Source organism: Pholcus phalangioides, unplaced genomic scaffold (genome assembly GCF_987345545.1).
Source record: "Pholcus phalangioides strain wild (caught in Gottingen) unplaced genomic scaffold, Ppha-v1.0 ptg000007l_1, whole genome shotgun sequence".
Lineage (NCBI taxonomy): Eukaryota > Metazoa > Arthropoda > Arachnida > Araneae > Pholcidae > Pholcus > Pholcus phalangioides.
The window spans coordinates 13957169-13982219 of NW_028301600.1; the positions used below are offsets into that span (position 1 = coordinate 13957169).

General features: G+C 35.6%; 1 protein-coding gene across 7 annotated transcripts in view; it reads right to left on the bottom strand.

The window, feature by feature from the left end:
• The window catches only part of Nt5b (5' nucleotidase B), a 294946-nt gene that overhangs the window by 209752 nt on the left and 60143 nt on the right, over positions 1–25051 (bottom strand). For all 7 annotated transcript variants that reach the window (XM_089232682.1, XM_089232683.1, XM_089232686.1 and 4 more), the window contains one exon: positions 3252–3325. In XM_089232682.1, the coding sequence (XP_089088808.1) occupies positions 3252–3325 (74 nt within the window). The remainder of the gene's footprint in view (positions 1–3251; positions 3326–25051) is intronic.

The following is a 25051-nucleotide window of genomic DNA, read 5'->3' on the forward strand; positions in this document are numbered from 1 at the left end:
CTTCTATAATCAAATAATAAACTTTATATTAATATAAATTATATTATTAAAATTACATTAAATATAATAAAATTTTGAAATTCAAAACAGTATGTGCAAAGGGTTATATGACTGATATCAGGTTATCAAACAATTGAAAACTGAACTGTCTTGAAGTTAAATATTAGATTTATAGAAAAATGGAAGATAAAAGAATGGAATAGAAATTTGTCACATGAAAATTAGAAAAAGCAATAGATATGTGACTACAGAATGAAATTAAACTTACGTAATAATCGAACACTGATAATCAAGTGCAGCTGCGTCTTTTAACATTTGATAAAATAACTAATTTAGCTGCATTATCTGTGCCAAGATGATTTCTAAGATAAAAAAATTTGAAAATATTCTTTCAATCGATGCATAACTCGGGGGAAACGAAAATAAAAAAACTGAGTTAAAGACAGTCTTTTGATAAGCCTTCTTCCAGTGTTTTTCTTATTGCTGCCCCCATGTGATAGAATTGTAAATATAGCTTGAACTTATTGAAGTGAAATATTAGCTTCTAGCCTCATAAGAGCAACAATTTAAATTTAACAAAAATTTTGGGTCATTTATCATGTATGAGTACAGTGTTTGTGAAATTGTGTTCTGTTAGTCATGTGTAGGTGCTATATAGTGACCTTATTTTCTTCGGATATTTTCTTTTATTTATAATTAGTTTTTGAAAATTGAGAATGTAAAATAGAAAGTTCACTTGAAAATTTAAAGGAAAAAAGTTTGAAGTCAAAATAGAACAATTTGCATTAAATAAACAAATACAAATACAACGCCACAACAGGCAAATTGCCCAACGAGGTGGCTGACTTAAGAACATCATGGATCCCCGAGCCATTTTTTGGAGGCCCTACCTACTACTGCTACACCACACATGCACCCTGCCCACACCCCCCCGTGGAACCCCCAATGAACGGTACATGCGGGAATGTGCGTGTACGTATAGTGAAACCTGACGTGAAGTTTTTTGTTTCTCTGTAATGCTTGTTACGTGTAGTGCTGCCATCTGCCACCAGTTTTTCACACTACACCATTGATATTTATTCACATCATTATATTGGTATGCAATAAAAAATAATATTTGTTTAGTTTCACAATAATGCAATGATTTATAACCAGCTATGCATATTTGGTACCTTCAATATAATATATTTTTTAAAGATAAATGTTTGGACAGATTCCGCAGGGTTTTGGACAAGCACTGTCCTAAATACAGTACCTGCTTCATAATCATACATGAAAAATAAGATGTGAAGCATAAATAACATTTACAACAAACTAAAAAATTGAAAACAGTGTTTATTTAAACAGTTATACGAGTGATATTAATTTACTATCAGATTTCCAGCCTAAAACCATAAATTTGATGAAACAACTTAGAAAAAAACCAAATGACCCACGGTTCTGAAATATTTGTGATTTAGTATTTTATTTTCTGCTAGTATTATTTTTTAATATGTTAGTATCATGGAAAAAAAACAAAAAAAACCAAAGGTTTCCTAATAACATTTTGAAACTTGGAGGTTTTGGACAGTTTTAGACAGTTTTTCCCACGTGTCTTGTCCAAAACCCCTACCCAGTTAGAAGGTGAACACCATGACTCTATTCAGAACTATCAATAGCAAAAACATGAGGGATGATGTTTTTTGAAATTGAAGGATTGGGGGCATGAGAGCTGCCCTTACCATGCTTTAGCACTAGAAGGATGGTTGGGGGTCTTTATGACCCTGCACACTCTTTAAGCTTGCATATCTCTGCTAAGAATAAACCAAACTAATAGAAATTTCTTGACTTTTCCTGAATTAGCATTTTCTTATTGTATTCCAAAGTTTTTTCATTATATTTTTTAACAATGAAGATACAAGCGGATATACTTAGAAAGTCGGAAGGGGGTCATTATGACCCTTCCTTATATCCTAACACATTATGCAGTAAATACTACTGTCATCGTCACAATTGATTTCTAAGTAGGTTATAATTCTTCCGAGTCTTTTTTTGCATTTGACCTTCCTGTAACCTTTCTTTCCCCCATTCTTATCTGCAAGTGTCCGTCAGCAGGTGTGTAATTTTTGGTTTTTGTCAAGCATTCTTTCCATATTATCCGATAAATTGTTTGTCTTGGGACATAGAAAATTTAAGTGTATGATCATTCAAATAGCTTAGAAATGGCAAGAAAACATATTTACTGAAGAAGAAATACTCCAGGAGTTGCAAAAATTAGATGAGAGAAACTCTGGAAGCAGTGATGATGAAAGTGCATGAGATCTACCCTATGCCGAACTGTAGAGAAGCAAGTAGTGGTTCTGATGACGGAGATTTAAATCAAAATAAACTTATTTCTCCAACGGTGAATGAGTTGGTACAAAATAGAACGGCATTGAGAAAGAAGAAACATAAAATCGTGAGAAATGATATCTCTTCAAAAAAAAAAGACCCCAGAAACAGTTGCCTATAATAACGCAACTAAATATGGAGTCGACATCATGGATCAAATGGTGCAATTATACACAACCAAGACTGGAAGTCGTCGCTGGCCAATCCATGTATTAACATTTTGGATATGTCAGCAATAAATGCTTGGATTTTGTACCAACAAGTGACAGGAAAAAAAAAAATCACCCGGAGAACTTACATATTGCAGTTATGTGAAGAACTCTGTGCTGAGTATTTCAACGTGAAAACTACAATTCAAAATGTGATAATATGCAAAACACCTATTGATGGAGACAAAAAACGACAGAAATGCCAAGTGAGAAGGAACTGCCTACTCAATAAAACACTTCACTCTTGTACGCAATATAAAATATCAGTGTGGCGAATGTGCATCGAAAGGTGATTTGTACAGAATGCTTTAAGTGCTAGATAAAAACAAAATATATTAACAGGCCAGTGGTTTCTCCATTTGTTTTTTGTGTTATAACTCTGTTTTAAAAATGATATACCATTGATTTGAAACATTAAGGTATCCGAAAATTGCAAAACACTATGGGGGGTCATATTGACCCCACCCTGTCTTTCTAGGTATACTCTCGCCATCCCCGTCTTTCTAGTGTTAAGATGAGAAGCTCGAAAGATATTTTAAAAAATGTTAAGAATCTTTCCAATTTCATATACTCTTTCAAATAAATAACACAAACTTAATTACAGTGACTTCCCTCCCTCAGCTCTCCACCATGGCACTCAAATAATTTAAGTACCTGAATATTTTTACTTACGAGCCAAAGTATAGTCCATATCAAATCCAAAAAATTTGATTTTCTCCAAATGAAGACTTCGATTTACAAATATCCTAGAAAAATACATCAATTTTAATTGAGAAATACCTAAATAAAATATATATGTGCTTTTGTGTATGACTTGATGCCAATTAAAAATACAGATACATTTTCTTCACTTCAGCAAAAAATAACATGCATAAAAAATTGTGTAAAAAAAGAAAAATAATCTTTTATGTGTCAAGCAATATGCATTATAAACAATAAAAAAAATTGAATTTGTCATCTCAAATATTTTAAAATGACATTACAAGCAGGCTTTTCTAGAAAAATGTAACTTTCATGAAAAATATTCAAATTAGTCGATTGCTAAAAAAAGTAGTATACCTGGTGAAAAGAATTACAAGAAATAATTGCATAATAAAACCCTCTAACCAGGGCTCTCACATAAATATGTTAACAAATCTCAACTTTTAGTTCCTGAGCAGAAACATATTGAAGGGCTGGGGGAAAAATGGCTTCAGTCCAAAAAAAATTGAAATTAATTTTTTTGCAGTTCTGAATAACTCAGTACCATCTCTTTCGGCAACTTAAAACACCAGAGGCAAAAATGCTTTCAGTCCATGGTAATAAAGGAAGAAAGATACGGTGTAAGGGGGAAACAATGATTTTAGTCACAGTGTGCAGATGGAAAAAAAGCATATACGCATGCACAGAAAGTGATACTTGAGAGTGTGTACATTTTTTTTGCTTTACTGATATGTAGTTCGTGCTTTGTGCATATGAATTTGAGGTTAGTTCATGTTTCAAAGTAGTATCACTGAGTATAGATTTATATTGTGTTCTACACAAACATCCTATGCTGAGATTCCAGAGGAATGGATGGAAGTTATAAGAAGCGGTCATGTAAAACAATCTCCTTTCATAGTGATTGACTATAAACAAGAAATTTTTAAAGCTTGGACAGAGTTTTTAAAGCCTATGTACCAGAAAAAATGCTCACTACTGACAAGGCTAATCAGATGCCTTAACCGACTGGCGGTTCAAGGTGTTGACAAAAAACTACTTCAAAAATGCTTGGTCTCCAATATGAAAAAAGCTTCGAAAAGGTTCTGGCTATTTTTCCTTTCCCCCCGTACGCGCAGCAGGACATCAAGGCCTTTTCGTGAGGTTGATTGCTTTGTACTGCCCAGATCATGACAGAGATGTCTGCAATCTTCTCGGAACGACATACGATCATTGTATTACTTATGTGCCGATCCCATCTTTTTTCCCCTCCTTTCTTTAGGTATTTTTCATTCTTTTTTGGTAAATATTGTATCTCTGCTCAGAAGGAGAGCTGTACGCACCAATTGAAACTTTGACGTCTAGAATGGTTATTTTATTTACGGCATAAACTTAATAATTGAATTTATAATGCAATTAGTAATATTTTATCCATTTCAAGCAGAAAAAAAGTCTTCGTTCATAAAAAGTTAAAGCAATGAAGCATTCATTACTAACAAAGATACTTTTTTCAATACTTTTATAACAATTTGTTTAGGTTTGCTGGCAATAAAATCAATAAAAATAAAAACATTATAATCAAGCACATTGTTTCGGAAAAAATGTTCAGAGGCAGATTCACAATTTTGCCATCAAGTGGGCTGTACACTGTACAAATTTTGCCGCTCTTTACTCATTCTAGTCTAATTTTTTTTACCACTGATTTGTCGCCCTTGGCTACAGCTCACTTTTCCACCCTCTCCATGCATCTCTCTCTCTCCAAAGTACTCTTTCGGTAGCTCACATGTTTTCATACCCTAATCTTGATGGTCAATCTTTCAATTGGTCACTCATTGACCTCGTTCCGTGCTTACTAGCCACAGTTTCAGCCTTTCATATACTTGCACGCTCTCTGTCACTCTTTTGATCAAACACTGGCCCAGTCCCTCGCACTTTAGGTCACTCTTGTTCTTTTGTTCACTCGTTTGGTCCCTCACTAATGTTGCTTATCAAAATGAATTTCATATTTACATACTCTCCAGGTCATTCTCTTGGTCACTCACTCACCTGACTCCTCTCTATGTTATTCACATACTGTACTTGCACATTGTTTTGATCCCTTACATCATAGTTTCCCAACCTTTTTTGGCCCATCACCCCCAACGCAATCTAACCCATAGAATCCTATGCTACACCCGCAGCTTCTACCGCTCCCCTGGAACTTCCCATCGACCCCAAGGAGCCGTTAAACGCCCACGTTGGGACTCACTGCCTTACATACTTGCAAACTGTCTAGGTAACTCTTTTGCATGGCCCCCCCACATCATGCAGTAGGACCCCAGACCAGAATTTTCACGGGCCCCTCTATAGTGAATTTATAGTGTGAAAAGCAAAACCCCCCAGACGGGAGCTGTGTCAGCCCCACTCTTGGGGGGGGGGGGGGCATGCTTTATTGGTCACATACTGACCTAGTCCCTTGTTTTCAAGCATAATCTTTTGGTTTCTCACATGCTTTCACACTGTACACTCTCACGTACAGGGCCGCAACTAGATAATTTGTCACCAGGGGCAAGCCGGAATTTTGGCACCCTTTGCATGCAGAAGCAATTAAAGGGTGAATTCGGCGCCCGTTCTGGTTCAGCGTCTGGGCCACTAGACCCATCTGCTAGTTATGGCCCTGCTGACGTACACTCGCAAGTACATACTCTGGGTCACTCTTTTAGTCACTCACTGACCTGGTCCCTCTTTTAGGCTTTCATACTCTCTGGGTCTTTCTTTCGATCGCTCACTTGGTCCCTGCTCTCTAGGTAGAGACGAATTTGTGGTTTTGTCACTTTTCTCGCATTTTTATCTCACTCATTCTGTAAATTTACAGCTCCTTCGAACTTGCCCCCCCCCCCTGGGCTAAAGCTTGTTTACCCATCTGTAAATATTTCTCTGCATACATTACGATGATTATGCAAAGTCACTGTTCCTTTGATAAATTTCAATATATTTCATTTTTTTCTGGTGATTATGCACAACATCTAAGGGTCGTTGGAAAATTTGATAAATGCGTTCCACTTTACCGGTGATTAGGCCCATACAATAGTTCCAAGGTGAAGCCGGCAAATATGACAGATACTTGAAATTTATCCTTTTTACCAGTGATTATGCATGATACCCTATATCAGGGTAGGATGGTAAAATTTGTTAAATAGGAGTTTGTTTTATTGGTGCCCGATTGCAGAATTCGTCAAGTAGGAGTTAAGTATAGCGAGTTATTTCGGGGATGTTCAAAAAAAGTACGGTCATCTAAAGGAGTGTTCCTCCACCTTTTTCAGCCCATGACCTTCTTTGGACAATATTTTTTTACTCTTAGCCCTCTGTCTTATCTGCCCCATATTATCCAAGAGTGGGACCCTTTCCAATTAAATTTAATCAAAACTAAATTTATGCATTTCAAAAATTTTATAAAGAACATCAATCTCTGGAACAATGGGCCTGGTGCGGATCCAGGTGTGTGATCATCCCTGCCAAACTCTAAATTATATGGGAAAATATGTCTTCGTAAAATACGGGATGACCAACGAACCTACACAATAAATGGAACCTCCCTATACATCATTACCCTGGCTCCACGCCTATTCTGGGCTAGAGTTCAGTAAGCTTCCTTCTCGAGGGGATTTTATGCATGGCCGTCTCACGTCATAGGTCCCTGGACAAAGATGATGTTCTGGGGTCCCATGCTTAGCCGGAAGTAACAACTTACGATCTGATGTGATGATTTTGAATGTAAGTTTATATGTATATATATAAATAAACTTACATTCGAAAATCATCTCATCAGATTACATCATGTAAGCCACGATATGAAGCCCCGGATCATGCTTACATGGGCTCATGAGTAAGTATGACCCTGGTTCTATAAATATCTCTGCTGAATTGTGAAAGTAGTCAGATTTTTCCTAACAATTCACTTGAAAGCTTTATTTCTTCACAGCTCTCTATGGCCCCTTTACCACTTGTTGTGGCTCTCCTTTCATCTGATTTTCACCCTTGGCAGCCTTAAAATATCCCAGGACCACAAGGGGTTCCATATGGCACCAGATTGAGTACCACTGATCTAAATAAGAAAAATTAAAAACAAAAAAAGCTCTGATGGGAGTGGAGTACTCTGAAAAAGCTAGAGTATTGCAGTTGCACACAGTATTCGACATTCATTTGTACTGCGGTTGATATAGTTTAGTGTCAGATTTTGCTTCTCAAAAATAAAAAGAATTCCGCACATTCAAGGGTAATAGATATGTTTCTGCCAAAGCCCGAAGTTGGCCAATTCGTGATGGGAAAAGCCCAGCTGAGCTTGCCAATATCCGAAATTCGGGCTTTTATATCAGAGGCACCAACATGAAGAAAACATTGGGGGACTGAAAGTTGTTGGTCGTCCCGTATATATGGGACTCAAGCGAGCACGCAGGAGTGGGAAGGTGAATTACATTATTTTTTAGAAATTATTGGGGGAGGGCTCAGCCCTCTTACAAAATTTATTGGGGAGGAGGCTCAAATGTGGTTGCGGCGCCTATGCTATATATCGATATTCAGATTCCTTTGATCGTTAGAGTTACCATAACTAACCATAATCATTATGGTTAACTATGGCCAATTATAAATGGCCATAATTATCACAAAAAATATGCCGTTTTAATAATAAAATAATCACGTTTCACACTAAGCTATGACCCAGAATCATAGGGACCGATATAAAGGTGTATAACAGTGTTTCTCAACCACTGGGTCCGACCCGGTGCCGGGCCTTGACATCAGTCAAACCGGGACATAAGTGGTTTACCATTTCATTTTTACCCATTTATTTCCTATCAGTCGTGTGTATGACCACGTCTTCCAGTCGCAAAAAAGAAATCAACCAGACTGCGGGCTTCCAAAGGTTGAGAACCACTGATGTATAGGGACCTGCAAAAGCCCGAATTTCAGACATTGGTTGGGTCAACTGGGCTGGAATCAGTCTATGCTGAAAAAGAGTCTTTCTTGGAAATGGTAATATTTGTAATGAAAGAAGGGAGGAAAACATCTCTTTCCTTCCTCAAAATCACTTTTTTGATTTCCAAACACACAAACAAGATTTCCAAAAGACTGAAGATAAATATACTTTTTTTTTTTCAAGATTCCAATTGTGCTATTCAAAACATGTTGTATGCCGCAAAGAATTATTGACTTTCAAAGTTGACCACAGACACAATGTGGCGACAGAAATTCTGACACTTGTCTTGCACAGTACCGTGGGGCTTAATCCCTTCGGGAGTGTTCGCATGAAGAAAGGGGAGAGGCATGTCCTGGCCCATCCTTGTTATGTTTTAACAAAAACGCTGAGGGGGAAGGAAAAAACTGAGATAAACGCTCAGAGCCGTTCAAGAGCAGATATTCGGCCTCGTGTTTCTACGTTCAGAACTGTTTTGGAAAGGATTTTTTCACACGTATATCTACGTGCAGATCCATCGGTCGGTTAATGCATATAGTTCACCCATGTTTAGTGTACAACCGTCCCAGTTTATTTGGCAGTCACACTAACGATGAAGTTACTGTTAAAAACAAGCAAAAAGGAAGAAAGGACCATTGAAAAGAGAAGGACATGTCTAACAAATCGGAAATTTTTTACAAGGCTCCAATCCCAATCTCTCGTGCGAAGTACAATGACTTGCAATACTTTAAGAACTTTTACAACAACTCTTGACGTGGAATGCACATGAGAGCGATAAGAAGCATGATGATGAGTAACGATGAGAGACGTATGCGATGAGCAGCATGAATATTTTTCTATCTACTTTCAACTTAATTCATCATACCATGATCAAATATCATAATTATTCAAATTCTATGTAATATGTGTGTGAGTGTGTTCGGTTTCAGAATCCTGCTAAAATTGCATGTTCGTGGGGGGTGAGAAGACAAGAAAAAATATTTCTATGTAACCATTTTTTTTATTTTATTTTTAAAAATAGTTTGGTTTGAGTTTTACATAACATGTCCCATGATATAAAATTAAAATAAAGTTTCTAACATTGTAATTAAACCAGATTTTTAAAGGAAAATTATTTTTTGGCTACTGAAAAATTTTGTTTTATGAACTGAAACCATTTTTCCCCCGACCCTTCATATGTATCCACTCAAGTTGATGAGGCTCAAGTGAAACACCTGCATTTTATAAACAAATCATAAAGTTGCTTCAGCCTTACACGCTGGCATCTCACTAACATTCAGATGACAAAATGAGGTGGAGAATTATTACACTAGATTGGAGGCAGGACAATCCCAAGCTCAGGTTAAAAAAAAAAAGAGCATGATGTAATGCCTAATGTCATATGGAAAAAAAATTTAGAAGACCAGATCCATGTTAGGTCCAGGTCTGGTGCCCTAAATTCTGGACTAGAGAGAAAGCACAATCCACTCTTTTACTATTCTTTCAAAAATACAAGGGGCACCAAAATGTGTGCTTGCCCCGTTTGACCAAGTACAATGAAACCTGTACGAAACAAAACATCAATAGACTGAAATAATATTCCATTTTAGACAGATCTGTTTTATAAAGAGCAAATAAAAGCACTAATCATTGAACAGACTCAGTGCCACAACTAGGGGGGTGCAGGTTGGGTCTGGTGCCCCAGGCGCCGGACTAGAGGGGGCGCAAATTCCACTCTTTAACCTCTCCCTCAACATTATGAGGGGGTGCCAAAATGCGTGCTTGCCCCGGCTGACCAAACATCTAGATGCGGCCCTGAACAGACTATATTTTAATTTCATTTAAGACAGGTTTCCATCTCATACATTGTCTGTCTTAGACAGGTTTCACTGTAGGCCTGTGTAATTGCAGCCTTGTCTATCCACCCGAGCTTCTGCACTCCTCAATATAGTCCAGGTTTCATTGTATTAATCCCTTTACATATAGGCAATAAATTTAGATGATAGATTTATCGCTGATGCAGCAATTGTAAGTGATATCTTTGTTAGCATTGAAAAAATAAAAAGGAAAAATGAGTGTGAAACATGTGTTTTCCATTCTTTCGCCCCCTCTCTCACACTCACTCACACACAAAACCTTTCTCTATATATATATATATATATGTACTACTATATTTTTTTGCTCTTCAAAACTCAAAGAGGGAAAAAACAATGCTGAGGTAAAGGGAAAAAACAATTCCAAAAAAAAAATTAGCTTATAGAGGGTATCAATGAAGTGTTTTGGTATCAGGAAAAAAAGAGGGAGAGCTCAAATGTATTTCTTCCATCTGCTTCAAGCCAAAATATTTCATTCCTATTCGTAAAGAGGTTAATTGAAGTGGAAATTGTGGAAGCACTGGTCAACACGTTACTGACACTTTATTTACACTACTTTGGTCCCTTTTCATTACATAAAAAATGCAAAACTTCAAATTGGGATTTTTGATAGCATATTTATAGTATTGCGGCCCACAAACAGCAAAAGCATACATCCGCTTCTGACCTGCTATATACAAAGATAATTGGTAATGGATAAACTTAAAGGATTGAAGTAGGTTTTTCCACGCTAAAAAGATATTCATACAGAATCAAGGGTTATAATTCAGATGTATAGAGCTTGAGTTGAATGCATTAGCTGAGTGCGGATTTTCCTGTATAATAATTATTTTGTAATCAACTGATATTTATCAATATAGTAAAATGTTTTAGTGCAACCACATAATAAGATGCATCATATATTCATTGCATCATATACATACATACCTTGTATCATCATCACTGAAATAAAAATAAAAACTTCAGAAACCACATTATTTTTTTAATTGAAACACATATATACTAAAATGTGAGTTTTTTGAAATTCAAAACCATTAGAATTCAAAAGGACATGAAAGAAACATTCAGAGTGTATAAAAGTGGATGAGGTGGCCGGTCATCATCATTTACTGATAAAAGAAGATTGTTGAAGAAGGGGATAGTAAAAAGGAAGTTGACAGATAACATTGGCACTGCTCCAAAATCATTGTTAGTGGAAGATGTGGAGGTCCTAAATCTTTTAAGAAATGTATGAGCAAACAAAGCACCAGGACAAGATATTTATCCTAGATACCTTAGGAAATGTGCAGATTCCTTAGCACATTTCCCAATTCCTATTTAGATGGGGCCCAGTTCTATAGATTCAAAGGAGTAGCATTGCTGAGAGTATCGTCTCAAGGAATTGGAAGCTTGCTAATGTTGTTCCAATATTTAAGGGTGGTAGTAGAGAAACCATTCCAATTATCGTCCAGTGAGTTTTATGAGCTCTCTCTTGAAAGTTTTGAAAATTATCATCAAAAGACAATTGGTGAAGTGGATAGACGAAAATAATATGATGTTGGAAAACCAGCATGGGTTCAGGAAGGGAAATTCACGCGTAACCAACCTCCTTTGCTTCTATGATCATGTGACTAAGGCTTTGGGTAAGAGCAAAAATGTAAATGTTGTTTATCTTGATTTCCAGAAGGCATTTGATCGGGTCCAACATGGTAAACTCTTGAAGCGTTTACATGAGATTGGGGGCAACTTGCTGAATTTGATAGAATCATGGTTAAGAGATAGGTCACAGTGGGTTATGGTGAACGGGGAATTCTCTGGTTGGACAGGTGTAACAAGTACAGTCCCTCAAAAAAGTCTACTTGGCTCATTCTTTTTTCACTTTTTATCAATAAACTCAATCAGGATATCAATGACATTGTTAGCAAATTTGCAGATTATGTGAAGCTAATGGGGGTATTCAGGAATCAAAGCAAACTTTTCTATAAGGGACCATTCAAGTATTATGTCAGCAGATGTTTTAGCTATTTTTGACCCCCTCCCCCTGTCAGCTCTGAAGTCCTACCTTCTAATGCATATTGGGATCAGAAACGTACGGGGGGGGGACGCCCCTCCGATGTGTAAAAATTTATTTTTGATGCAAAAAATATTTAAATATCGGAAGTAGTATCTTCAATTTGTTATTTCAATGCTATTTGAAGCCTAATAACCTGCAATTTCTCTCTATCTATCTCTCTCTCTCTCTATATATATATATATATAAAGAAATTCATTGCAACCAACCCCCTAAGATTTTTGTGCATCCTCTAAAGATTGATCCTGATGTTTTTCATGTTATTCTCTTCAAGATTTTACTTAGGGAGTCTGAGACCACCACTGTCTAACACTGCTTTAGTGAACTTTGCTATGTTATGAACAGGGATTATTTTTCTCATGATTATATAGACTGAACACATATTTTTAGCTTGTGTTTTAAGTTGATTAATTAATGTTTAATTTGAACCAGTAATTAAAGGAGTGGTAAAGATTTCTGGTGCTATATTGAGCTCTATTCTTCATCATCATGGTTTCTCTAAATTGCAGAGATGACCAATCAATGGTAAAATGGTTGCTTAAAAAACCACTTGAGTAATTTGAAGAAATTCCTTTCTATTTAGCTATCAATGCAATTAATGGAATTGTTGCGGATGCGTCTGCTCTTAGCTAATCAATGATTACCAATTTTTTTTTAGTGCAAGGTGGGCCCACACCATGCATGATCAAGTATTTCAATGGAATGGCAAATAAATACACTGAACGCTTGCTTCTTTTTTAATATTCCACTAACATACACACCAGTTGCAGTCACAGCTTTCCATCATACAAGAAAAATTTTTCATGAGCAATAGCTTCTTTGCTTGTACAATAAATCATCGCAGCTTGTTTTCTTGTCTACATCATACAGGATCATAGATGGTATAGAGGTTGAGAGAGGGTGGTGATTCGCCATTCATGAAAAATTGTATCATTAACATAAGTGGCAGGGCAAAAGACAGTTCCCCATCACCATGCACATCTTCTGTGAACCCTGTTCCCCATTCAAAGAGCATGTATCTGCTTATGTACCAAGAAATGAGTGTAACAAATCACTTGAAGACAACGCATGTGATGCACTGAGCGGACACAAAATTGTTTATAGCTGACCCCTGTCTCTCTCCCATAAGTGAGACCGGATAGGAGGGTCTGTAGAGGACTTATCAATGGGGGGAGAGTTTGACATTCCAAGTAAAGATGCTATTAAGAAAATTTTTTATTTTATAGAAGGTGGTTGATGGCGTATATATAAGCATCATTCAAAAACCCTCCTCCCTACTTGTCATCAGAAATGAGAAAATCCGAACCACCCCCATCAATGCTGACATAATACTCGAATAACCCCTAATAGGGTTATGAATAAATGGAATAGCTTACCCCCCATGCTCTATGAGATTAATTGAAATGAAAAGAAACCATTCCAATATTTAGAAGTAGCTTTTGATGTTCTTTGAATATCTCTGCAACTAGTCAAGGCTTATATAGGTTATTTATCTCGCTGAAAGTATTCTCTGATCACGGAAAGATGGCCTTTCATCATAAAAACAGAGGGTTTATTGAAGCCTAAAGGGGTAGTTGGGAATCAAAACAATAGAGGGGGAAGAGCTCTTCAAATGAACTTGAATATGATTGCCACATGGGCTAATGATTAGAGCTGCTGTATTTTTGATATAGTTTGGATATATTTTGATATCCATATTTTTTTATGATAATTTTGTCTGCTGGGACCTATTTATTTGTATTTTTCAATGGGGGAAAAAACATCCGTCAACAGCAACCCTGGAGTTATATATATGTATATATTATGTTTATATTTTTTTATGATGTTAATAATTAATTTTCAACTCCTTTACGTTTTTTTAAATAAGAACTACCAAACATTTTTTCACAGTGTTTTTAACAATGTTTCCAAGGGTGAAAAAAAAGAATCCTAGTAATGAGTACAAAGCATACATTTTTAATGTTGAAATCAATAAATCACATTCCATGAGGAAATTTGTCAGTTACCATTGCTTGAGCCAAACTAGAGCATGAGAATTAAGGGCTCACAAGTATACAGAGAAGAAAACCGTGTGCAATCCTGATCAATGATAATAAGACACCACTGAATATTCAGTTTTAACAAAATATACAACATATTTAATATATCATATTCAGCTTTAAGAATATAATGCAGTCAATGCTTGTTATGACCTTGCACATTCTATGAAAACAAACTTTATATAAAGAGGTCACTATATTAAAAGCCTGAAAAACTACGCAAGATTTAGTTTTTTCATCATAATTATGCTATCAACCATTTTACATCAATTTAAATTTTCTGGAATTATCTATTAAAACTAGTAAGTAAAAAATTTTAAATTATGAACTAGAAAATCCAAAATTTGGTTAGATAAGACATTATAAAATATGACACCATAAATGACACATCAGAAGTGCCACATTCGTCACATATGTAATTCAGTGAGCATCAAAACAATGTATGTATTAGAATCCTATGAAAGCTTCAGAGTTACAAAAGTCTGAGAATGGCCACATTTGCATAATATATGTAAGTCATTCCATACCCAAATGAAATGCCATAATGAAAAACTGCTTGTACAAGTTTTATTGTAAAAATTTTGTTTTATTACAATAAATACAGTCAAATTTGGTAAATTCAAAGCTCAAGGGGACAGCAAAAATGTTTGAATTATCCAAAATTTGAATTATCCTATTAATCTATACTGGATCCATAAAATGACTGCAAATTGTAATTTAATCACTAATATTCACATGGGATTAATCCTTTAAGCAATTTTTTAAAATTTCCTTATTCACATTACAACTGCCACAGTAGAAATCACTAAACCTCCTAGAAATTGCCACTTATTTTCAAGAATATTTTTTTCCAATTATGTGAGCTGATAAATGCTTTCCCCCAAAAATAATAAAAAAAACAAGGAAGAGGGAAAAAAACTAGTTTTCTGTTAACTTTATGCTGTAAGCATAAACGTATATTACCTCGAAGGGAAAGGAAAAACATCCTTTCTCTTTCCCCTTCTGTTACCTAACTTTGAACAATTACCTAACTTTGAACAATTACCTAACTTTGAACAAAAGCTGACTCCACCCACTGGCAGTTGATCGATTAGGAGGGATGGAAAACATGTTTGACTGTAAAAACAACTTCCACACCGTAGCTGGGCTTGGGGTTGCCAAAATGAGAGTTTTGAGAATCTGAGATATTTCAGGATTGCCAAAATAAAGCAGATCCAGTTAGACGAGATATCTCAGGATTGCTGCTGTAAGGGTTAGTAATTGATTATAGTTGCTACAACATTATTCCACCATTTTGGGATTGGCATCATGAATTTCTTGATCATGCTCAAAGCGGAATTTATGGAAAAAATTACTCAGTTACAAAACTATTTCCCAAATTTTGATAATCATTTGTATGGTATTAGAGAAATGTATATCAATCTGAAGAAATCTTTTTCAAAAGGTTAAACAAGACGATTCATATCAAGTGGAAATTAATATTGATGCATTCTGGCTCAGGGTTTAATCTAGATAAAAAAATTCCTTTAGCAAAAAAGCAAAAATAGGGGGGAAAAAGCTTTAGTAAAATGCTACAATGCTAATGATTGATGGTTGGATGTCTACTCATTTTGTATCTTCGTATTGGGAAAGTGGCCACTACTTCTTTTGCATTCTGAGATTTTCTTTCACATTTTGTGAAAAATGTCACCATAGCTCCAACCCTGTTCCAGCTGAACAATATTAAAATAGGCATTAAATTATCAACAAAAAAACTTGAAAATTTACAAATTAACATTTTGAATTCTTTCTATATGAACATGTTTCTAAAATTGCCCACTATACATTCAAACAATTTCGACAGACTAATTAAGCACGGATAATCTTTCCATGAATTTAGATCATGTGGTTTTGCCAGTATCTGATCATGAAAATAGGTAATTTTTTTAAAAATTGAGTTGTTAAACAATAAATGCAATGCGAAAAACACATTATGTATAAATTCTGACATACATTTTGACATAAAAAAAGTGCTGTTTTTAAAGGAAGTACTTGTTTTTTTCTTACAAGTTGCCACAAAACCTTGGGTTATCTTTAAGACTAGCCCAACAATCACTTTGACATTGATCAGCAGAAAGAATGTTAGAGTGACCGTTTGAGCCAGTAGTTAAGGTTGAACAAAATGGCACCCATTGTGTTCCTAAATTCAGAAACGTCAAAATTATTTTTTAACTTTTATTTTTAAAGATTTACTGTTCAACCATTTGGTCAGCGGCCAATGGCTGTGGATAATGAAGATTGAACAAATTAATTGAGAGAAGCAACAACTGCTTGTGGATTTTCCTTAACTGTGTCTACAATTTCTCATACTACAATCATTTTTCCCTCCTTCAAATTTGAATTATCCAAATATTCATTAAAAAAGTCAAATTAAACAAGAAATTTGACCATTAAATTAGATATAAAACTATATGGGAATTTGTAAAAGTTTGAATTTTTTAAAATTTGAATTACCCAAGTTTTTCACTGTAATTATAGCTCTAAGAAAAAAATTTATCTTAATATTGATTTAAAAAAAATTTAAACTATGATAACTAAAGAAAAAAAATGAATTTTTTTTTGGCTGATGCAATATTGGCATGTAAATAGATTGTAACATTTTTATGAGACCATTTTATATAAAAAACCATGGAAATTAAAATTTGTTACATTTCCATACAGGAAGAAATAAAGTTAACAATAATTGAAAATTTAACACAATTCGTTGAACAAAATAAAATTATTAGCAGTAAGATATATATGGATTGCTAATATTCTGAGTTGTGTTACCAAAGTGTTTTGCTTCACAATTTACATTTTATATACATGTTTGTTTAAAAAAATTAGAACATAATTAGAATTTTTTGCATGTTTGTTAATGTCAATTATGATCTGTTAATAATTTGAGTAAAATGTCTAAATTAACAAGCCAAATTTTACAGTATTTCAGTAATTAGCATTTCTATCTTCTTTGAAATTTTTTCAAATTCTATTGGGATGTTCCATCCACTTAAAAAATGTCTAAATGGTTTTGTGCATTTGTTTGAAAAAATTAGAAAAAGCAACACAACATTATCACATACAGATTTGAACAGCAACTAATTCATTCTAGAGACATAATAATTTTAGTAAAAATTATGTCTGTAAAAGTTATGTAAATAAACATGCAATTTGTAAACCCTAAAAGTATGGCTACATGGTATGGGACATTTCTGCAAACAAAGGTGCATGCACAGATGTTCAATGGTATGGTGAAATGTGTGCTGATATTGTAAGAATACACTGCAGTATAGCCTATGATCATTCATTAACTTCAATTTTGATCATGGGTTTTATTATTGCTTTTATAAATATACAGTGCATATCATAAGTGAAATTCAACCATGATCCTAATGGATACATTTTTCAATCAATGTGAGTAGCTGGTTTGAATTTGGAGATATTTTCTTTTTTTAAAATATAAAATCACTATGAGTCAAAGAAAAACTTAGATATACCCAAAATGTGGTGAGAACAATTGCTGTGTATGCGTTTCAGAACTATATATAGTTTCTTCTTTTATTGGGGCTACCATAGCTCCCTGACTAACAATTCACATTGCAAAATATTATAAATACTTCTTTCACAGCGAAAACAAAACCCAAACACAAAAACTTGATCACTCTGCTCCTTCCTCACAAAAACTAGCAGACGTATTTTCAAAGGATGTTTTTGTAATGAAATTTTTCTGTGATTTTTATTCCCCTCCCCATCAACAAAAGGTTACATATTCACCATTGGTTGCATAAAGTGTATAATCTACACCATATTACCTAGAGAGATGTAGATTGTACACCCGGGCCACAACTAGGGAAACAGCAGCTAGATCTAGCCCCTTGGGCACTGGACTAGAAGGGGATCCGCAATTCACTCTTTTATTATTTCAACAATAAAAGGAGGTGCCAAAATGTCTGCTTTTCCCAGAGTATCTACTTGCAGCCCTTATTATCATCTTATAATAATCATCTTATAAGTACCAGTCACAAATTTGGTGTGCGGTAAAGTAATAGTAAATTTGCTTGTTTTTATTTGAAAAAAATATATATATTTTATAAAAAATGCTGACAAACAAAAATTTGGATTACTAACGAGTAAGTTAAAGTGAATACATTTTTTTCCTATTTCCTCAGTATTATGCATCTATGTAAAGTTGCAACAATAATTGCTAACAATGGTGACCATGAAAGTAAATTTTCAGACAGAAATCTTCATCAAAACTAGTTGTTCTACACTTGTGCTGTCCTCTGGTAATCGATAAGTTGTTATATAGCCTGTATACCTACCTCAAAGTACCAAAGTTCAACAATGATGTAAGGAATGTTAGGGAGTTGAAAAGAAAGTGGTACTTAAAAGTATCATCAGTAGATAAAGGGTCAACACAAAAGTATGTGCTCATACATTAAAAACTTTTAATAGATCTACATATATCACAAATAATGATACGAGGTTAGATTTCTAAGTTTTATTTGGTAACAATGTAAAGCCTGCTATATCCAAAATGCTAACTAGAAGTACTGTTATTCAAAATGTAGGTAACAGCAAAAAATAAAGTTTATTGTGTGCAGTGGATAAGTAATGTGGTCAAGTGAATGGATCAGGCTAAGGCACCCAAAAAAAAAAAAAAAACAGATTCATTCTGTCTTTGAGCAGAGAACAGGTTTGCCACTCCAAGTGATGCCTCAGAAATCATTGAAAAAAATTAAAATACAGAACAGCGATTGGCTAAAGAAATAATACTAACAGTACACTCGTACTCAAAGATCACAAATGAGTAACCTTTTTATTTCACACAAGGAGCTTAATATCAGGCCAGAGCACCATGAAGTACTCTAAGATGGAAGATGGCGAGTTTGAACTACTTTATAGACACCATAGATCATGCTAGGCTGACATTGGTGTGACAAAAACTAGATTGTGTAGACAGCTGTTGTGTCACAAAAGAACACTTCTGCTTTTCACACTGTAAATTAATTATGGAGGGGCCCGCCAAAGATCCCAGCCTAGGTGACAAGGTTCCAGATGTAGGGAGCCATGCCCTGGGTGGCAAACTTTGGGGGCGTGGCAAATTTTAGGTGGGAAAAAACACTTATAAAATCAAATTTAACAGTGGTGATGGCAGCAAAATTATGTTCCTTCTCACAAAAATTCCTATTGTGGCCCTGTTTCCCTAAGCACCTTTGGGAGCTCACAGTGGCCTTCAGAATATTCAATGTCATCCATCCCTGCATACACCCTTGCACATTGTATATACAGACATCTGACAACCCTATAATCCCCCTTTTGATGTTTTCATCATATTGGAGCTCCATCATCACCTACAACGAAACTTTGGTTTGTAGGAATCCTGAAGATTTCTGGCACTGAAAAAACTTAACAATAAACATTAATTTTATATGTATTTCAGACATGGTGAAATTCTGAAATGTGAATGTCGTAAAATAATGCTCTACTATAGTGAGGTCATATAAAATGTGTAAATAAAGAACTGTTTTGGCACAGGGTTCATTATAAAAATTCGGCCCAAATTAAAAAAAATGCTATTATTCATGACAACATAAAGGGTTAGGATGGCATGCAAATGTCAGAAAAATATAGATCAATGAAATAGATGCTAAAGGATTGACGTGCCACTTAATATACTGCATACAGATCAGAGATGCCACTCAGGCCATAGCCAGAAATTTTGTTAGGAGGGGGGGACCACATTCATTTGGGGGGGGGAACAATAGTGATAGAACAATAGATTAGGCCATCTTTTTCCCTTTTTTGGTCATTTTCTCACATTTTGGGGGACTATACCCTCAGGGATGGGCTTAAGTATTTTGTGGCCCGAGCAAAAAGAGATTTGCGGCCCCTGAACGGGGGTTTCCCAATACCAGAGGGTGTCCATGGGTACTCTGGTGCCCACCAGGTTCACATGGGAACCTGAGAACGACTGTTAAAACCACTAATACTTTATGGTGATAAAAAAAAAAAGTCATCCGGTAATAAATATGGGCAAAGTGTCCGCTGTCCAGTGAAAAAATTGTGAGTGCGCACTCAGTTCAGGTGCTTAAATTTTTAGGTCTGTCAGGGCTGGAAAACTGATTATCTACCCAGGCCCTCAACCTTAGAGGTTCTCTATCTTGGACTGCATTTTAAGCTATTGCTTTATTAGGAAGTTGAAGTCAAAATGTAATCAAAACATCTTTTTCCTCTTTTGTGGCCCTAAAAATTTAGCGGCCCGGTGCGGCTGCACCCTTCGCATCTGCCTAAGTCTGGCCCTGCATACCCTGAAGCCCCCTCGCTACGCCCTTAATGCCACTGATGCACTATAGCGTGCAAAATACCCAGAATTTCGGAAAAAGACGCATAAAAATTTGGTTCACAACATTCTTTCTTAGTTCCAAGATGGAAAAAAGTAACCTCCCTAACTTTTTGGCTTTTTCTTCTTCCTACCATCTATCATGATCATGCAACCTAGAAATAGTTATTTTACTACTTTGAAGCACAATTGAAGCATTTTACTGTACTGTATTGATATACACAAGGGTTGTTGAAGAATAAGATCACAGATATCTAATTGTGTCCCTGAATGAGGGGCTTATACCAAATTTTCAAATTGAATTTCTATTCCCTGCCGGTTTTCTTCTCTTCGGTTACATACCGGAAATTACTGTACTTTTGTGGCTATCTACAGGCATTCAAAAACAGCGTCTATAGGACATAAATGCACCTTTTTCCTACAAGATTGTGAATGCACATTTTTTTAAAAATTATAAAGGTTTGGAACACCCATTCAAATTGTAAAACCTTTTCCGAGATTGTTGAAACAAAAAAAAAACGTAATCTGTAAAACCTTGAATATCCATAGTTTTGTCATCTAGCTGCTATAAGGTAGTTTGTCATCTAGCTGCTCACCCAGCACCAAAGGTGGAGTCGACTGATCTAATGTATATGCGTATATATGAATTGACATCATCATCATCGTGCCCCCCAGACTTCTAAGTCTATCTCCGCCTATGGTTGCAGCCCCTGGATAGATGGCACAACCTACTGAACATAAAAAACACTCCAAATGCTGAGAACACACATACAAGTGCACTGTTAAGTTTGACCAGTACAAATCTGACACAGCTCCCATATTCAGGCGTGAAATATGTGGCAGCTAAATGGTGATAGATCAGAGTGGTGAACCATCAGGGAGGGAAAAGAAAATCATTCAACCAGGAAATCACTTCGCAAGGATTTATATGAATAGGGGAATCAGAAGATAAGTGTCAGAATTGCATTTGCTTTAAAGTTAATCACAAGATATTGTTGAAAGAGCCAGGGTTTTTATAACAAAATGGAAAACCAATCAGAAGGGAATTTAGATTGATTTATTAGTAAATATATAAATGTATGCGCGCTTAACTTTTTAATAACAGTGGATCCCGCTTATAACGTTTAAAAAAAAAAAAAAAAAAGAGTCAAACATTGTAAGTGGGGAAATGCTTTAAACAGGAAATCTTAATGAGAATTACTTAGAGTTGGGACTATGGAAATAAGTTGTACTGAAATGTTCTAAATGGGAACGTTATTAGCAGGATCGATTGAATATTTTAGATTTATTACATTTGTTAAATTCTATGTGTTAATGGGCGTCTTTGCAAGCTTTTTCTACTAGTAAACAATAAAAGTAAAAGAACCTAGTTATAAGCTGGTAAATTAATCTTTTTTCAATGAACCTTTAGATAGATAATGCATTTCTAAAAACATGCTCTATTTGCTTCACAGAGATACCTCCTCCTCCTACCCAAAACATGACCCACTGTTATATCCTGTCTCAATGAAGGGATAAACAGGTGATCAAAGACCTGGACCATGATGAAAAAAATTCACAGAGATACCAGTGAATGATGTGGAAGGACAGTGTCGGCTTAACAAATGGACCCGGGGGCCTCAAGAAAAGAGGGTGTCGCAGAAAAACGGGTAGGGTAGTAGTTGAATTTTTCACGAATTTTCCAGGTACGGCCTCAGAAAAATGTCTTGGACCAGGGACCCATGATGTTCTTAAGGCAGCCCTGGGGAGGGACTATAATTTTTTTCAAGAGGGAACCACTTTCACTCAAAAAAGGACCCAGATTTTGCCAATAACCAGGTAAATTAGAATACAGTGGCATCTCTGCAGATACAGATTAACGCCCTTTATACATGCTGTGGGCTTTAGGACTTGTAGTTCATTTTCTCAGAATGTAACAGTTGCCAAGGTGTTTCAAGTAGGACAGAACTATATTAAGGTAAAGTGCCCAAAATTCATCCCCTGCCCTTAAGTTCCATTGTACAATACTGATATCTTGCGAGAGTGCAGGGAACTCTTCAGAACCATTCAGTTGACTACTGGCAGTTCCTTTGTTTTGCGTGTTCATTTACTCTTTGATTTTTAAATTGTTTGTGAAAACTTGCTACAGTGTAAAATCAACTTCAAACAGTTGTATTGACGCCTTACAGCAAGTTTTTCATAATTTAGTGATTGATAATTATAGATAATTACTTGAATATTGCACTACAGTTGTCACAACCCTGTAGCTGTAGTCATCTGGTCAGCAGCAGTTATAATTTTTGTTATGACTGAAGTCCTAAATCCATCCTGGGAACTGATTTAGGACACTTATACTGTATTTTTCTTGTTATATACAGTCGAACCCTCTTATAATGTTTACCAGAAAACTGTCAAGAAAAAACGCTGTAAGCAGGAAATCTTAATGAGAACTAAGAGGAGACCATGAAAAATAAGTCATACTAAGCAGGATAAACAGTATTTCATTTTTTCCCAACCACTTAGACTAATTTCGATTGATGTATGTTCACTTGCACTTGTCGACCTTTTCATAATGTGATTAACGCTTTTATACCTTATTCATGGAAAGAAAATTAATGCTATCAATCATAATATAGTGCTATATAATGTAAATACAATATAATGCATAAAATAATGCTAAAATCAATTTGAAGAGCCCAAAGTGTCAGCCAATGGAAATAATGACAACCTTTACTAATTTTCTTAACCACTCATTCCTCAAATTTGATACCTCTTTCCGAACTTGCAGCCCTGAGCTATAGCTCCCTGTAAATATGTCTCTACAAGAGACAACATGGAAGTTCCAAAAATCCAGGCTCCTATATCTTCTAGAGCTGGGACCTTACTGGAAGTGCTCATAAAACATATCTAAAAGCCTCTATAGAAAAGAAACTGCAGAAGAGCCTCACAAAAAACAATCCCAATCAAAAAGTCAAGAAACATCTCATAATTTAAGATAATCAGCCTGGAACATCGACAAAACCTCTCAAAAAGAAAACAAAGAAATATGACTGAAGTCCAAGCGCCACTGAGGATGTGAAACTAGTTTCACTGATGTACACTGATGATGAGAATAATTCAAGTGATGAAGATGCATCATGTCTGATTTGTGGAAACCATTTTTCCCAAGACAAGAAAGAAAGAAACAGATAAAGTGTTTGAAATGTTTCAAGTGGTGCCACGAGAAACAGAAGTCAATAAATTTGTTTAACATTTTTTTCTGGACGAGTAAATAGATATAATTTATGTATAAAATATAGAAACATGTTTTCATCTCAAAAAATTATTATAAACAATCTTAAAACTGTTTTGATCAAATTTACAGTAAAAATAAATGCATAGATAATGAATGGAAAGGGGGGACAGAATTAAGACACTTTTTAAAAATTCAAAGTTTGCATTCTTTTGATTCAATTCTCTCTCTCTCTTTTGGTTATGAAGAATTTATTAAGTACAATCATACTAGCAGCACTATTAGATACGGGGTTGAGTTGCTTAAATAAATTTTCAACTGTAAAACAAATTTTCAGAATTAATTATTTTGCTTATGGAGTATTTGGGCATTTTACCTAACATAATGGTGCCGCTGTGGTGGTCGAGTGGTTATAGTGACGGACTCGTGATGCGAGGATCCGGGTTCAAACCCCACAGTGGTGGTCGGCTGAAGTTGGTTTTCTGTGGTTCCCAACTTCAAGGCGCAAATGCGAGCCGATCTCCCCGTTAAAAAGTCTCGCCACAGAGAGCAACAGTCCTACAACCATAAATCATTCAATCATAACACTTCACTCATAGTTAGAAAAACTAGTGGCAGATGGCAGCACTACACATAACAAGCATTACAGAGAAACAACAAAAACTTCACGTCAGGTTTCACTACACGTACACGCACATTCCCGCATGTACCGATTCATTGGGGGGGGGGGGGTTCCGGCGGGGGGGTGTAGTAGTAGTAGGTAGGGCCTCCAAAAAATGGCTCGGGGATCCACGATGTTCTTAAGTCAGCCACCTCGTTGGGCAATTTGCCTGTTGTGACGTTGTATTTGTATTTGTATAATGCAGTCACAGGCAGCACGAGGAAAAATCTTCAGCCTAGCAAGACATCATTTCAATACATAAACAGCACTAGTAAAACTACAGTGAAAACTTCCAGTTGTGAATCATGTCTCGCCGTGGGGAGGGAAAAGTCTTTGGTTACTGGTCCCACTTCCCGCAAAGTGGTTTTGGACCATCAATGATTTCAAACTCTGACTAGTTTGTAATATCATCATAAACGTCAGCGGAGGGAAATGTCAATATTTTAGAGATACTGTAAAAAATCATATTTTTGGAAGCAAAAGCGTATAGTCATCATAATATTCTGGTGTCTGCCTGGATTGCAAGCTTGTCACAGTATTCCTTTAAATTCGGCCCAAATGTTATGCCACAACAGTCTTAATGGCAGATAAGTAAATTCGACCACAGACCCTATTCTAGTTCGATATTTGTCTTCTCTCCAACTCTCTTGTTCTATCACATGCAC